Here is a 17,621-nt window from a genome sequence, read left to right on the forward strand (position 1 = left end):
CCTGTATACAGGGTCACGGGAAGGGGGCCTGGAGCCTATCCCAAAAGACTTTGGGCACAAGGCAGGGTACACCCTGGACGGGCTGTTAATGTATACACACACACATAGACTACGCACAATTTGAGACCGCCAATTAGCCTAATCTGCATGTCTTTGGATTTACAGATTACAGATTACCGGAAGGAAAGCCACTAAGAAGCCCATGGGGAGAACATGCAAACTCAACGCACCTAGCCGGGAATCGAACCCTGGAGGTGCAAGTTGTCAGTGCTAACTGCTAAGTCACCGTGCCACCCGTTATGGTACAAGGCAACGAAATTCAGAAAGAAAGAATTATTTACAAATAAATGGGGTTACGTACAATGAGTGTGAATGATTATAGGTGGATGCAATGAGGACAGATACAGCTCTGGAAAAAAATAAGAGACGCTGCAAAATAATCAGTTTCCCAATTTTTTTTTTCTTACAGGTGCATTTGTTAAGAAGATAACCAGTTTTGTATTTTTTTTTGTGAACACTTGACAATTTTCCTCCTAAATTGAAAAATATAACTTTTTTTTATTTAGGGTGTATATGTAAAAGAAATGACATCATCACAACACATCAAAATAACCCAATCATGCAGTATTTGCAGAGAGAAAACAAAATGTATCTGAGTAATCTTTTGGCTAAATAACATTAAAAAATCAGTATTTGGCTTTTCCACATTGCTGTCGGGTAACTTTATACTTTTTTTTTTTTTTTGGCACAAAAGCAAACAGCTCAGCTTTGCATCATGGTTTGTGACCCTCCATCTCCTTCCTGATGACATTCCTAAAGTTTTCTGGAGTAAAATGAACTGCTCACTTATTTTTTTTTTCCAGAGATGTATTGCATCCCATGGTTATGATATCATTGTTTGAGAAGGTTATATACATTGTTATGGAGAGTGCACTGAGAGTGCATAACATATGACTATGACTCCTTAAAAATGACTCAACCATAAAGTGCAGGGAAACGTGTGATCAGAGAAGAAGCCTCACTTTCAGATTCTGTATTTTGCCGGCCAGAGAGGAGTGCACCCCAACATGCTGAAACAGGGAGGGCTTGATAGTGCGCTTCAGCTTCGCCTTCTCGGCGTTGCAGTGTTTCTGTAAAGCAGAAGCAAAGCCATTGTTTAATATAGTTTGTTGAATCTCAGACATACACACGTCTCATTCTCACAGCAGCTTCATGCACAGAGACCTTTATAGTTATAAATGTTTGTAGTTTTTTTATTAACATCAAAATGTTATTTTAATCCAGACTTACTGTATAGCCAACTGCAGAATTATTGGCACCCTTCATGATAACAAGTAAGCAGCAATAAAGTATATCTGGAAGGACGAACATTAGTCTCTGACCTGTTTCTAACATACATTATAGCGCATTATATACTGGAGACTGGCAAGATTTTCATAATATCTGCCAACTCTGCCGACTTTTCCAGCGACCTGAAATCTTTACTCCTAGTGGTCGCTTTAGCAGCAGGATCATTAACATTGTAGGACGCTGAAATTATCAGGTCCGATCAAAACACAATTTTGTTCTTGAACGACGGATTGACTTTGATGATAAAATGATGTTTGACGAAATAAATGTATCTTTGTACCAAAGATTTTCTCATATATTTCAGTTGGGAAGCTTGGGTCAGTGTGCAGGGTCGCCAGAATAGAGCGCCCCCTAGAGCAGATAGGGTTCATGCCTTACTCAAGGGCTTAACAGTAACCCAGTAACCCAAAGCCTTAACTGTCTGAGCCACAAATAAGTCACAAATACGACCTCAAAACAACAGAATTTTTGCAATAATTTATTTTATTTATTAAAGATGTAAAAAAAAAAAAACAATTTAGTAATTCTTCTGTGTTGCAATTCATGTATCACCACACTGACTACAAAATCCAGAATCCAGAATCCCCTATTTTTGATTTTTTAATGATTATTTTTACAAATGTAAATAAGTTTATATTTGTGCTGGTAATATATTGCAGTTCCTTTAAATTCCAACAGGTGGCACACTCTAAGCCATTCACATGCTGGAAGGCAGCACTGTGTGGTAGGAGCTAATTATTTGGTGTTTTTTTAGAACTGTAATAAAATCTAAATAAATAAATAAATATTGAATTTAGATATTTCTAAGATTGTGATACTTTAGAATCGCTATAGAACTAGAACCGGCACCTGGGTATCGTTGTAATATCACATGCCTGGCAATTCACATCCTTATCATTTATGCAGATTAATTAAGTTAAATTAAGTTTGCACGACCTCTGAGGCACAAAAGGTCAGTTTGCACAGAACAAATCTCAAAAATCCTGTACACACTCATCATCCTGATGCTAAGATTCCTCTCTTTTAGCTACTTCCTGATTTAATGTTTTGCTAACTAGCGGTTGTCTGCGCAGGCTAGCTGGTTAGTTGGTCCTAACTAAAAAGTAACTAAATATCATGCAGTGGTTTAATGATTTGTGAGTGAAAACAGTCGTCTCTTTTAACCTCTGAACTGAAACAAGAAAATGTTAAAATGTCTTACACTGTCCCTCTCAGGGTTACACGCTTTGACCCACAGGATGTGATCCAGCAGCCAGTCGATGGGTTTATCCTTGTGAAACATCAAAAAGAACTCCACAATAGTGGGCAGGTCCGAAGTTCGGAAAAGCTTCCCTGTAAAGGAAGGGAAAGTGTATTGTGTGTCAGGGCGCGTCGGACTGTTTATGCTTGATTCATATCGCGCGTATCCGTTTCAGAACGCTGGTGGTGTCGATACACACGGTGGAACTGCACATGGGTTTGTGAATAAACCTCGAAACCAGGATTGTGTCTCTGTTCCAATCACTCTCTGTGTGTGTGTGCGCGCGTGTTTGTGTTTGTATGTGTGTGTTCATGTTCTCAGGTTCTGTTTGTAAAAGAAAAGAGTTTCTCCCATCGTATCAGATATGTTTACTGCTTTGTTTAAACTAGGTCGAAATCTACCAGCCTGGTGTCGTGACTACTAACGGCATTCGGGTTGGAACGCAAACCTGAAAAGATCTGACACAACAGGAAGAAATGTGAGAAGAGAATGGAAGAGAAGAGACCAAAGAACCAAAGTAGAGAGGAAAAAATGATGGAAAGGTGGAAGATCCAGAAGAGTACTCGCATGAGAAGAGAAGAGAAGAGAAGACAACTGAGAAAGGACGAGATCATAAAAAGTATGAGAAAGAAGAGAAATCATGGAGGAGACAAGAACAAATTAGTGAAAAGTAGAAGAGAAAAGAAGAGATAGAGAAATATGGGAATAGGGGAAAAAACAGAAAGAACGAAGAAAAGAAATTATAGAAGAAATGTAATAAGAAGAAGAGAAGAGAGAAGAGAAATAAAGGGAAGAAAAAAGAGAAACAAAGAAAAAAGTAGAAAAAAGATGACAGAAGAGAGGAGAGAAGAAAAAAGGAAAGAAGAAGAGAGGAGATAAGAGAAGAGAGGAAGAGAAAATAGAAGTGAAAGAAACAGAAGAGAAGAAAAAAAGAGAGAAAAAGAGGAAGGCAAAGATAGAGATAAGAATAGAAGAGATAAGGAGAGAAGAGAAGAGAAAAGGTACAAGGATAAGATATGCAAGAAAAGGTAGGAAGAGATAAATAGAAGACAAGAGGAAAGGAGAGATGAGGAGATAAGAAGAGAGGAGAGGAGATAAGAAGAGAGGAGATGAGAAAAAGAGGAGAGGAGAGATGTACCTATGAAGCCCAGCTGTGAGAACTCCAGGAACAGCCATGTCTCAGTGTTCAAGGTAATGATGTGCTCCTTTATAGTCTCACTGTATCCTGACTTGGCCACAATGTCATCCTCCAGCTGTAACACACACACACACACACACACACACACACACACACACACACACACACACACACACACACACACACAATGAATGAAAGGACATAAAAATGAGAAGAGAATTATTGAAAGAGAGGAGCTGAGAGGAGAGAGAAATATGAAAAGGTGAAGTGAAGAAAGGCAAGAAATGTATTAGACAAGACGAGAAAATATAAGAGAAAAGTATGAGAAGAAAAAAAAATCAAAAAACTGAAAGGAGAGAAAAGGTGCGAAGAGAAGAGAGAAAAGAGAGGACACCGAAAAGAGAAAATGAGACAAAAATGACTGAAGGAGAGAAGCTGAGAGTAGACAAAAGTATTAAACACAAACTAAGAAGAAAAGCAAGAAAAGACAAAGAAAAAGAGACAAGAAGGGAAGAATTGGTTTAAGAGGAGAAGAGAAAAAAAGGAAAAGAAGAGAAAACGTGTGCAAAGAGAAGAGAAGAAAAAAGGCATAGAAAGGAGAAGAAATAAGAAGAAAATGAGCGGGGAGGAGAGAAAGCTATGAAACAAGGGGCTCTGAAAAGAAAAGCAAAAAGGTGTATAAAGAGAAGGGAAGAATATGTGAAGAGGAAAGAAGAGAAAACATCTCTAGAAGAATCAAGAAAAGAAAAAAAATATGCAAAGAGAAGAGAAGAGAAGAGAAGAGAAGAGAAAAAAAAAATCTTGAAAAGAAAATAAAATGAGATGAAAAGAAAAAAAAGTCTGGAAAGGAGGAGACAAATATGACAAAAAGGACGAAGATAAGAAAAGCAAGAAAAGGCAGTAAGAGAAGAGAGGAGAGAAGGGTGGAGAGGAGAAAAGTATGCGTTTGAAATATTTTATATTTCATACAGTGTGTTGTATTTTATACTCAACATACATACACTGATACTTACACACTCACTAAGGTGACACAGCACACACCCTGCTAGTTAAACCTACAGGAGTGTTCTATACACCCCCCCCCATCCCTCCCCCCCCTCCCGCCTGCATGTTATGTGACACCCGGCGTGCGAGGTCCGTATGGTATCATCACCTGGACGTAGTATGTCCCCTTGTCTTGAGCGTACAGCATGAGGTAACTGTAGTCCAGGTTTTGTTTGGTCCTCCACCTAAAATACACACATAGTATAAATCGATAAATTAATATATGCTGTTCCATATATAGACATTACATTAGGTCAGAAAACAACAAAAGGACAAAGTATGAGCTCATACTTCACTCGCTCTTTTGTGTCACCAAACGTTTCCTTCAGGTTAGACAGGTTGGGATAGAAGTAGGGTGAAGGCGAGATCACTTCCACCAATCCAGACTTCACGTCATCTGGAAAACTTCACACAGACACGCACACAATGCAAGTTCATTTACTATACAATAAATGAAACACTATGGATACAGTAAACACTATAATAAGGCGTAATACAGTATTTAGCAATACGATTACTGATGTTTTACCAGTGTATCGCCCTGCCCGTCAGTGGAATGCTGTCCAGAAACTATTTTGCTGCACTGATTTTGTAGCATGTCTGTGTGTGTGTGTGTGTGTGTGTGTGTGTGTGTGTGTGGGGTGCAGGTTCGAGCCGGTATCAGGTACGGACATTTGTAACTGAGAAGCCACAGAACCGCTGTGGTTAAAAAGTGACACTCATGAGGGCTAAAGGAAGAATTCTACACATTGTGCATGGAACATGATGAGTGCCAGTCTCGAATCATTCACCAGGAAACTGGGCCAACAAGAAATGTTAAACAATACATGGTGCACATGTTAAAAATATCTCAGCAATGCTGCTGTTCCTGATAAACTCAAAGCAGAAAGTCTGGCTGGCATTCTGGCACAAGCAAATTCACAGATCATTACTTTAAAGTGATTGTACTTTAACTTTTTATTTATTTATTTATTTTTTTCAAAATGAGATTGTGTGAAGGTACGTACAATCACAAAGCTCCGCTGAGACTGGTGAACAACCAAACAACTTACACACTGATAAACAAACAAATAGTTAAAACAATCAACAAACCAAAAAATCAAACAACAAACCAACCAAGAAACATACAAAATAAATCCTAACAAACCAAACAACCAACCAATTGGCTGATCAACTCTAAAACCAAGCAAGCAAACAATAAACCAACCAACAAACACACCAACCAGCCAACCGACATCAACACGCCAAACAAACAACCTACAAACCTACCAACAAATCAACTGACTGATGGATGAACCAATCAAGCAACAAACCAGAGTGATAATAACATGAGCAGTATGAGCATTTTAAGGATGTATTTATTTATATCAAGTATTTTATTTATTATATTGAGAAATATTTTGGAAGCATTTTTGATTTGGTTTTGTTCATCTCAGTGTCGTGTAGTCAGTGATGATCCACTCTCATTTTATCAAAGTAATTCTACCTGCCATAAACATCCCGATACCAAAAGTGCATCAATTATAACAGATTTTTTTTTTATTGTCTTATTCAAATAATACAATAAAGTAGACATGATAATTGGATACCCCATTCAGCCACAACACTAACATCACTGCCAGGACAATTGGAAAACATTATCAGTTAATAAACCATTACATAAACTGCTGACAAGCCCGTGGACACCCACAGGTTGCTCATGTCTGTGGGGACTGAAGGCCAGCCTGTCTGTGGCCCAGCAGGTTGTTGATCCGGCTTCCAAATTCCTCAGATCGCAATCAGACCGAGCGCTCATGGAATGCACCAGACAAACTGACAAGTCTGATTCATGCAGGCCCCACCCCACAACCCAAAGGATTCGCCTCTAACAGACGAAATGCCCCCCCCAGGCCCTGTGTAGGCATGCCCCGAGGGCTGAGAGCTGCCCCGGCGGTACTGGGGGAAACGACACAATGCTGAGTCTGGTGTTTTGGGTTTTAATGTTTTATTCCAGTACAGGCACGCTAAGGCAGGGGATGGGACATACTGTACTGTATGTATGACACAAAAGTCTATTTAATTCATAATAAGTGCTAAATATTTTATATACGATGGTCCTCCAACCCTCGGTATGTTTCATATCCTTAAATAATGAGTCAGTGTGTCTGGTGTGATAGGAAATGCTGCCCTTTTAGATAATAACTGCTAGATGAACTGGCATTTTTTTGTGGGTTTTAACATCCTGTGCTTGACAAAATCCTGTTTGTGGCAAACAGTACAAGCCTGAGCGAGTGTTTCTGCAAATTAAACACCAGCCCAGCCCCTTCAGTACACTCGACTGTTGGGAAATTACAGTATAATATATAGAAAACCATACTTACTTCTCTTCAATGCTTTTTGCTACACTGGTTACAAATGCAGTATCTGTCTGTAAAGAGAGAGAGAGAGAAAAAAACACCAGAAATTAGAAAAGTGAGATAAAAGGGGGGAAAATAGAGATCACGTCCAACTACTGTAAACTGACACATAATGTAATAAAATACTACTACTACTACTAGGCTACTGTAGGTTCCAACACTGTGTAACACGTATACACAGTTTACACAAGCCGGAGATGTAAAACATCCACAATGCAAAACCTGTTCTAAATAAAACATCAGTTTCAATATTTACTGAGTGACTGAAACAGAATGATTGTTGTTCCTTTCTTTTTAAATGACATTTTTAGTACATGTTCCTTAAGAGCATAAAAAGAAGTGTGGTTGAAAATATTATCGCTATGCAAGTTCTTCGACTTCCGCATGTTCGAGAAGTTCGGCAGGTTCGGCACGTTCAACTCTTCAAATGATGTTTGGAGACTGTAGCTCACTTACTGAGCAGTTTAAGTTCCAACACTCCGCATACAGCCGTGACCAAACGTTTTGAGAATGACACAGATATTACTTTATTATAATAAGTCCGCTGCTTTAGTGTTTCAAGATCTTTTTCGTCAGATGTTACACTGATGGTATACTGATGTATAATTACAAGTATTCTATACGTGTCAAAAACTTTTATTGACAATTACATCAAGTTTATGCAGTTTCCTGGCCACGGACCTGATATTTCTATGTTTTGTTTCCCAAGTCACTTAGTAATCACTTTTGCCTTATGGCGAGGAGCTCCATCAAAAACATAGTTCGTCACCAAACCATTCTTGGATGGTTGGGAGAAGTTATGTTTTTGTACCATTCTTTATTTATGGCTGTGTTCAACTACACACATGAATAGTCCCAGGATGCTTTACTGTTGGCATGACGCAAATATTGACTCTTTGCATAAACTTAATGCAATTGTTAATAAAAGCCTTTAATACTAATTATACTTCAGTATACTACAGTAACATCTGACAAAAAGATTCAAAAGCAGCAGACTTTGTGAAAATGATTATTTGTGTCATAAAAAAAAAAAAAAAAATTGTCCATGGCTCCACTAATCAACCATCAGTTACCTCTGCGACAAAGACGACGATGAGGATGTCCTCCTTCTGTTTGGGTGTGAGGTCGAAAAGGAGAGAGTTCACCGTGTTGACAAGATAACTCTGTTTCTGTCTGCGCACTGTAGGGACCCCTAATACTAAGGACACTAAGGGGACGTTAAAACACACACACATAAACACACACACAGACACAAAGAGGACAAGGGTGCATTAGATTGTGTTCTTCACAGCTTGACAGCTCATATTAAAGCACCGGAGCTATGAGCAATGGAAACACAGATTTAAAGGCTGTTTGAGTAGGGTTAAATGTTAGAATGATATTATATAATCTCATATAATGAGATAATAAACCATGTGACGAGTAGCACACTATGGGATAAAGTCAGGTTAATGTGGACTGTAGTCAAATACGTGTGGTAGAAAAGAGTTCACAGAAACCTTTCTGGTGCATCATAAGCCAATATTTGCATGCCACCGACTACACAAAACCACCCTAGACAAAGTTGATATTTCTGCCAATTCGTTTTTTTATGTGGATTTTGAACATACCCCCCAAATACAGTTTATGCCATATTAAACATTTATACAGCAATACTTTATTTATGTAAGACATAACTATCACGTGCACTGAGCTGGCAGTCATTTATAGACAACTTACAGTAGTGCCTCCAGGAAACTACAGTAAATTGACCATGAGAAGGGTGCTATAACTTGTGGTCCCAAAGAGAAACTCTATACAGAGGGTAGGAGGTGCGTAGGATCGAATCAGGGATCGCTGGATCATCCTTGCCATATCAGTTTGGCTACTTTTTCCCTCGACCCAGGTTTGTGGAAGGGTGAGATGTTGTCACGGCAACGGATCAACCTCCGGATCAAATCCTGAATCGTTATAAGCTTATCCTAGTGCTCGTTTGTGATCAGGAACTGACATCAGCTGCCTGTAACTAAAGCATGTGTGGGATTTCTGATGGACTTTTAAAAGGATGATGATTAATTTAGTAAAACTGATTTCTATTTTTCATATAATTCCAGTTAGCAAGCTGGGGTCTGACACAGGGTCAGCAGGATACAGCATTCATTGAGAATATAGGATTAAGGGCTCAATGGCCTGCGCAGCGGCTCATCAGTGGCAGCTTAGCCGGTGCTAGGGCTTGAACCTCCGACCTTAGGATCAGTAAAGTCATTAAGATTATTCAGTATTTGATGAAAATCCTCTAACGATAGGCATTCTGCTCATGAATGTCATAAACTGGGAATGCTTAAACACAAACGATCTTCATGTTTGAGGATAAAAAAATATTTTTCTGTTTACCGACTAGGTTTTAGTTTATATTTTGCCATCACCGCTACAGTATTTTAAGCTCTGACACGAGTCATGCTTTGTTGGAAGCATATAGACGAGCATCGTTAGCAGTCTGAGATTTTAGCCAGAATCTTATTTAATCTTATCGATCTCTGTCCAAACTTCCAGCCTTTCCATTGCTGATGCACAGGTTCGATGAAAGTTTCTCATTCTATGCATTCGATTTATTTATTTACTTATTTTTAAATCCTTATAGACAAAGATAGAAAAAGCACAACTTGAGACAGAAACTGACCCTGGCTGCGCCCATGTCCAAGGTGAACTCTAGGCTGCAGGCTGTCGCGGTTTTCTTTGAGGTGCGGCAGGTACAGGAGAGCGTAGGGTAGTGGGAGTGAAAGCTGTCTAGCTAGAAGGGAAAGAGACACAGAGAGTGAGAGAGGGTGAGAGAGGGTGAGGGTTCGAATGTTCTGAGAGATCGTACAGTACACGCTCTTACTTACCCGAAGAGTTGCTCAAGAAGCTAACCGAGGAGTTCTTTAAGGAGTTGCTGATAGTCAGGTTAGCTGTAGTGTTGTTTAGGTTCTTGAGTTTCTCCAGCATTTGAAACAGTTTGTATGATAATTCCTCTCCACGTTGCTCAGCTCTTAGCAGCCTCCAGTAAACATTGTGGAATTGCTCGGGAGACGCACCTATATCTTAAAACGAGAAGAGAGACGCATGTTTTTTTGTTACGTCTGAAAAGCCCACCTATATGAGTTAGGAAGTGAAATGTCCTTAGTCTCAGTACTGTTTTTATACAGTTATATGTAAAAGTTAGTGCCCCCTTTTTTTTAATACTACAGTATGTGTTTTTATGTAAAAAAGGAAAAATGTGCCACAGCAAAACAAGCCCAAAGCATCACCCCTTTCTGACAGTGAGTCTTTTTTCGCTAAAATGTTGCTTATTTTCGGCCAAACATGGTAGACAACTCCACTTTGGACTCATTTGTCCACAGGACATTGTTCCAGAAGTCCTGTGGTCTGTTCAGATGCAGTTTTGCGAACCTCAGTCATGCTCCTGTGTGAGAACACAGAGAACTTTAGACTGAAGAGATCATTTCTGGGAAGATCGGCAACTGTCTTAAAAACTTTGTTTGAAATGTTTTTTTTTTTTTAGATTGATGTGCAACCACTATTTCTTCCATTGCCAAGACCATTGCTTATCTTTTTCCCTATTGGCCTTATGTTGATACACCTGGATGCTTCAGACCAGCAAACTGCCAAAACTTTAGCTTTTATAAAGGCCTGCTGTTGATCCAGGGCTGATGATTAGCAGCACCTGGCCGTAATTTTCTTTTCCACAATAAGGGGAACTTAGTATTACTCCCATTTTTGTTAGATAAATAATGGGAGTATCTAATACTAAGATTCACTATGATTTGATGATTTCTATTATGTTTTTACACAAAAAAACCATAGAATTAAAAGAAAGGGCACTAACTTTTACACACGACTGTACACCCTGGAACATAATAATCACCATTATATAAAAGCTACCAAACAGGATTAGCGAAAGCTAACACACGTTTCCCTCCAGAGACGTGAAGGAGGTTTCAGCGCCAGTCTTGAATTTGTTTAGGCAAATTCCACCCAAATTCATTAACAAATCCTGCAGGTCCTGGCAGGTCTGTGCTGTAGCTTTAAAAGTCACCCTGGTTTCAATTCTCCCAGTATACAGTACATTTTTCAAAACTATCGTAAAAACTCTTCAAAAATATTGGCACCATTGATAATTATAAACAGAAACATTTGTCTTGTATAGTGTAAGTGTATAATGTAAATTATTTATTTTTCTTAGCTGAACATACAGTATGGTTCAGTACTGTGACTTTTTTCAGCACAAAATAGGCAAAATGATGAACTGACGTTTGGTTCATTTTAACCAACTACACAATTATAATTGAGCAAAAAATGCAACAAAAAAAAAGGTCACATAAGCGAAGAAATAGCAAAGATACACATGATCAGGTGTTTTTACAGTTGTTTTCGGCTGTTTCTATAAGAAAATCTTAATAAAAATATGAGCTAATTTGCTCATTTTGAGAGTTCTACGTCATTCCAATATTCCGATAGTGGTAACATTTACACGTTATAAACATAACGATATTTTCCATTCTACCTGACATATACAAAAACCCAAGTTTGGCTTCCATATGAGCACATAGATATATTTTTATCGTCACTGTATCATACACACACACACACACACACACACACACACACACACACACACACACAGATCTGTGCCACATAAGTTTTAAGGGTTAATTTTAAAACTCATTTTAAAGGTATGTGTTTATTATTTAGACCACGCTTGAAAAATCCTTTTCTGTTGACATTCATAAAATAATAAATATACTGCACTGTTACACTTCTGAAACCTGTATTAAAACACTAAGTACAATTACTTTTTTGTATGATCTATTGGAAGAAAAATTCCCGGATTGTAAAATGTCAATTATCATGACTTTATCAGAAAATGTTTTCTTCTAAAAATGCTCATTACTTAGCAGGATAACTGACAGTTCACATGCTGTGACATCATGCATTGCCTAATATGCCACTTGTGGACATAGACAAAGATCAGATAAAAAACAGCAGTGTTCATTTAATTCACAAAGGCGGGTCAAGAACAAAGAAGTGACAGATAGTTTTTATAGCATTTTACTAGCAGCTATAAAAACATAGTACGGAGTTCTCAGTAAAGTTGGAATGACATTATCACTCACTCACTCACTCACTCATCTTTTGTACCGCTTTATCCTGTCTTCAGGGTCACGGGGATCTGGATCCTATCCCAGAAGACTTAGGGCACAAGGCAGGGTACACCCTGGACAGGGTGCCAATCCAATCGCAGGGCACACACACATATACACACACACACACACTCATTTGGACCCTACGGGCAATTTGGGAACGTCAGTTAACCTTACCTACAGTACATGTCTTTGGACTGTGGGAGGAAACCAGAGTAAGAATGACATTATAATTTTGAAAAATAATTTTATGATATATATTTTTTTCTACAAATATGGCTTTACAACCTTGCTGCAACATTGTGGCAGAATAACACACATGAAAGTAGGAAAGCACTCTCCACCCTCTTCTGCATACATGAGCTCACTCATGGACATGATTGGTTAGCGTTGCTATGATTGACAGGTTATACTCTACCTATATAATTTCCTTCCCTTTTCTTTTGACTACTAACTCCATGGCGGTAAGGAAAACGCTTTTCTGTTGAAACAACTTACTTACGCCATGATATTCCCTTTGTGAAAAAAAGAGCAAGGATTTAAACATTGCTACGCAGACGGACTGTTAGTCGGACATGACATTTTAAAGAGAAATTCCATGCTGATTTCATGAAATTATTGAAATGTTGAAATGTCTTAAAGGATTTTTTATTTTTCATCTGTTTGCCAGGACTCAGGGACCATGACAGAGTCGGATGATTTAGAGTTGGATGAGTCAGAGTTTAATATCCATACTGGAGAATATTTCCTATGATTTAAACTTCCTTATGTTAACTGTTGCGAGAGTTACCACTTCCCTCTTATTGTCGTTAGCCTTTAAGTTAGACTTCTTCTTTCTGAAGACTAACACACCAACACTGCATGAATCAGCCATAACGTAATGCAGGACACTGTACACCCTAGACTGAATATTATATAATAGGCGTATGACAAAAGGCAGTTATGAAAGTAAAAATACAGTCATGAAAGTAAAACGCAGTTATGGAAGTAAAAACTCCCTTTATTTCTCTATAAAATCCCCAGCAACACTACTGCACTTATCCCAGTGTTTCATTAGTGAAGGGATACCCTCAAGGTAGAACGGTTTCTTAATAAAAAAAAATGCCTAAGCCATAATTGGACTGCCTGCTTCACTAATGAAACGCTGGCCTCCAAGGAGCTCCTTTAATAGCATGTAGAACATGTAGAAATGGCTTGGAGTGAGGTCAGGATGTGGCGGTATCTTCCACCTATAATCTGTAAGTGGTAAATAAGTGTATATACAGTTCCCACAGACAGATTCATCTCTTACGCAATTTGGCCACATGTTATCGTTGATTTTCAAGAAACAGACGCTCCACTTGCTCAACATTTATGGGAACTGTGCTCTGAGCCACCATGGCATTCTCGAGATCGTCATTCACGGACATACTGTACAACCTCATTTAAAAAAAGTTAGCACCGTTCAAATGTTTTACTGCGGCTTTTGTAAATGTAAACTGGTTTTATACCTTCTTTCACCAGCAATTTCATCACAAGTCCCGGTTTGACTTAAATAAATCCTCATAGAATAGCACACCCTGTTGATTTTTTTTACCCGATAAATAGTTTTTGCTTTAAATAAGGCTTATTTTAGAGAATCCTCTATAAAACTCCTCTATTAAACTCGTCATAAAGTTAATTAAGCAGAATATAACAAGTAAGTGTTTTATAAGCAGGTTTATCCAAACATCTGACTGATGGAGGCGTATACAGCAAGCTTACATATACTGTTATTTGTATGCAGTAGAGCTAAAGAGCAGATTTGAGCAGCTTTCAGAAAAAAACCTACTCCAATCATCCATTTTCTTCTTTCAGGAGATCAAATAGGTGAAACTAGATTCCTCATTTCAGTGGGGCGTAAATATTTCACAGACCGCCATAATTACATTTGGTCAGTTTTTTTATGTTGGTAAATGATGTCACAGCTTTCGTCAGACAATTGTCTTGCGGTTTGCTGGTGGGCTCAGCGCCTTGTCCACAAATGATGTATGTTTCAGAGTTGCAAAGCAAGACATCTGCAATTTTGAAATTGCTGCATGAAGAACTTGTAATTGTTGGTCTAATGAGTGGATGCGTTTGTCGCAGGCCTCTCCGCTTACATGCGTATACTCGTGTGAAACTTTTCAAGGGAACAACTTCTTCTGTAACTTCTATCTAAAGTCTGTGAGAAACATTCCATAAAGCGCAATTCCCTGCTTAAAAATCTTCAATTTATATCACAGCCTGCGTTTTATGTTAGGGTATGATCCTATACTCACAATGTTTGTATGCTGCTGTGAAGAATGAAACGAGCAGCCTATGCAAACAATGACATTCGAGATTTGCAAATAGATTTTTTTGGAGGTGTGTTTTACCTGGGTGTTTGTATAGAAGCATGACTGCTGGACAATACACATGTTACTGGATATCACGTCTCGTGCACTACACTTCTCACAACACTAAATAATTATCATTAGCGCAGTGTGCTACACAGGTTATTGTACCTAATACTGACCCTCGTTGTTCTCATTATTGGGAACACTTGTACACCTGCCCGCTCATGTCATTATCCAAATATTCCAATCGGGTGTCAGTTGAAATACTCGAAAATATCTGCTGGGAATTTTTAAACACAAAATGTGCTAGAGTTTGCAAAGGATCTGCAGGATGTACGAGGTCAGAGAAGAATGGGATGACTGGTTCGAGCTGATAAGAGGGCTCAAAGATTACCGCTTGTGAAGCATAAGGCCAGGATTCTTAGGCTACAGTAAGGACAGTTGGGGGTCATACAAGTTTAGGTTTCTATTTTTTAATAAGATAATTTCAAGCAACAATGAGCGGGCCCAAGCACAGACTCATTACTAATGGCAGCAGATTCCGACCTGTGTGCTGATTGTCATGAGTTTTTGTAATAAATAAATAAATAAATAAATAAATAAATAGACTTTAAAAGAACAAGAGTGCCTTCGCACATTTATGACATCAACACTATAAAACAACATTATCAAAGCGATGGTGATAATGTCATAATCATGTCGTTATCGTGCTGGTGTCAATTATACACTTTCTAGTGTGTTGAAGGTGTTGTCCATCTAGTGCACTGACCAGGGTTCTGGACTATTACAGATCCTATAGTGCACCAGTGGGCTAGTCAAAGGGAAAGCCATTTTCCAGCTTTCTTATGATATGGCTGAATTCATGTACGAATATTGTGTCAACTTGTCTAGCTGTAATTCAGTTGTAGAACAGCTTCCTTTCAGTCAACAGCCAATAAATACTATCGTTTTTTCTAGCAGGGCTGATATTTAGGTAATGTCACACTCGCAAACCACAACAGCACAGTTACAATTGTACAAATGATTTATATATAATGGTTCTATTAATAGCAAACCACAGAAGTTTCAGGCGCAAACGTTGTGGTTGAAGAAATGTTGCTTACGTTTTTAACCCAGATCTTTATTTGTTACACACACACACACACACACACACACACACACACTAATGCACAGTAAAATCCTTACTTCATAACTTGGGTCAGAGTGCAGGGTCCGCCGTGAAACAGCGCCCCTTAACCGAGAAAGTTCGGAGCCTTGCTCACTGGTGGATACAACGGGAAACTGGTGTAGTTGGGGCTTGAACGTAACTCAGCACTCTAACCTCCTGAGCTACCACAGCATTATTACTGAGCTACATTTGCTGCTTAAAAGGAAACGGTTCCCAAAGCTGGATAAAGCGTTGCATACTACTATGCCATAGCACACACTCTTTCTGACACCTTCCAAATGGGATAAACTGAAGTGATACAAACTGTGAAATTTCTATAGTGCCGTTATACTGAATAATCAACACTATTGGAATGACTAATACTAATTACTCAAATAGGTAGCCTGTTGTACAGTATAATAGGTTTGGTTATGTACACTATTGCCGTTTTAATTTTAATCAGGTCTCAGATAAAGTTCTTACAATATGGTTCAAAGGTTGCAGTGTTGCCAGACGCACCTACAATATACAGTACATTCTCTTTGAAGCTAGAGCTTCAGTGCTTCAGACAGCCTCTAATGAAATGGTAGTCTAACGTTTATAGATTTCATGAGTGATATGAGAGACACTTCCTTTCACAGTTTGATACATCTTGAACAAAGTGAAAAAAACAACAACAAAACACACACACGCACACACACACAGTAGCCTACTACACAGTACAGTATGTCATGTCTGGCAATATACAGTATATCAAACCAGTGCCACCAGATACAATTCAGGAAATGAGTGTTTTTTATTTTTTTTTAAACTGTAAGAATAATTTGTCCATGGACAGAAAGCTGTGGCTCACTTTAACTGAGTTGGGCAATCTTTTACTTTTTTCCATCCCAATCTCTAGAAACGTGTGGGACTGCAGGACGCCCCAGGACTGGAGAGATCTATCATCCACAGTATCACCTATTAAATCCCTTCCAAACAGCCACGAGGTCATTCTGTGACGTATGACTAAAGATCTCTTAAGAAGTTCTTTTTGTTGTTGTTTAGAAAACAGATGGAGCGACATTGTAGCGATTAACCCGCGCGTGCCTCCTTTTGAAGTGTAACAGCAAAAAAGTGAACGAGTAGCAGAAGTTGCGCGCGCCTACTGTACCTTCTCTCGTGGCGTGCCAGGAGGTGAAGATCACGAGCCCTCCACACAGCAGACCTGTGAGAATGAAAAATCTCTCAAGGCATCTCATCCCAGCCCGGACAGGTGCCCTGTGCTCGGTACCTTCACGCGTTAAAGTGCGCTCCTCAAAGCGAAACTTCCCCGAGCACTGGGTCACATCTGGTCATTGTGCCTCAAAACTCCGAGCAGTTCTCTCTCATCACCAAACGTGAGAAGTTGTCGACTCTAAGCATTGTGACATGGAAGATGATGTTCATAATGATGGTGGTGACGACGTGGGTGGGAGAAGTTTTTATACAACATCCTTTCCCTTCTGCTTGGAATTCGCTTACTGTTTAACATACAAGCTCCTCCCTTTTCACCTGCCCTGACGTCCTAGAAGTGCAATGTATAGGGTCAAACTTTCAGAAGTGTACACATTATTATTATTATTTATTATTATTATTATTATTATTAAAAGATAAACAGGCAAGGCAATGCAAAGTTTATTAATAGGGGATGCTTTATACACCAGGCGTTTCACAATGCTTTAGAAATAAAATAAGAAATATAAAAAGACAAAAAAAAAAAAGTTTTTGTGGATTTTTGCTTAATGAACTTGCTTTTACTACAATGTACCAAGTTACCTTACTTCTATAAC

At 38.8% G+C, this 17,621-nt stretch overlaps 1 protein-coding gene across 2 annotated transcripts in view; it reads right to left on the bottom strand.

Moving 5' to 3' along the window:
- zgc:154054 (Alpha-1,3-mannosyl-glycoprotein 4-beta-N-acetylglucosaminyltransferase B-like) overlaps positions 1 to 17,269 on the bottom strand; it is a 32,114-nt gene extending 14,845 nt beyond the window's left edge. The window contains exons 1-10 of one of the 2 annotated variants that reach the window (XM_053506209.1): positions 16,964 to 17,269; positions 10,033 to 10,227; positions 9,828 to 9,938; positions 8,242 to 8,375; positions 7,133 to 7,179; positions 5,064 to 5,177; positions 4,882 to 4,957; positions 3,729 to 3,843; positions 2,552 to 2,682; positions 1,023 to 1,130 (exon numbers count right to left, since the gene is read on the bottom strand). In XM_053506209.1, the coding sequence (XP_053362184.1) occupies positions 1,023 to 1,130; positions 2,552 to 2,682; positions 3,729 to 3,843; positions 4,882 to 4,957; positions 5,064 to 5,177; positions 7,133 to 7,179; positions 8,242 to 8,375; positions 9,828 to 9,938; positions 10,033 to 10,227; positions 16,964 to 17,051 (1,119 nt within the window). In that variant the 5' untranslated portion in view covers positions 17,052 to 17,269. Of the gene's footprint in view, positions 1 to 1,022; positions 1,131 to 2,551; positions 2,683 to 3,728; positions 3,844 to 4,881; positions 4,958 to 5,063; positions 5,178 to 7,132; positions 7,180 to 8,241; positions 8,376 to 9,827; positions 9,939 to 10,032; positions 10,228 to 15,848; positions 15,948 to 16,963 lie in introns of those variants that run through there. The other variant, XM_053506210.1, reaches the window with a different exon arrangement.
- Positions 17,270 to 17,621: the final 352 nt, after the last annotated feature.

Source organism: Clarias gariepinus, chromosome 10 (assembly GCF_024256425.1).
Source record: "Clarias gariepinus isolate MV-2021 ecotype Netherlands chromosome 10, CGAR_prim_01v2, whole genome shotgun sequence".
NCBI classification, from domain to species: domain Eukaryota; kingdom Metazoa; phylum Chordata; class Actinopteri; order Siluriformes; family Clariidae; genus Clarias; species Clarias gariepinus.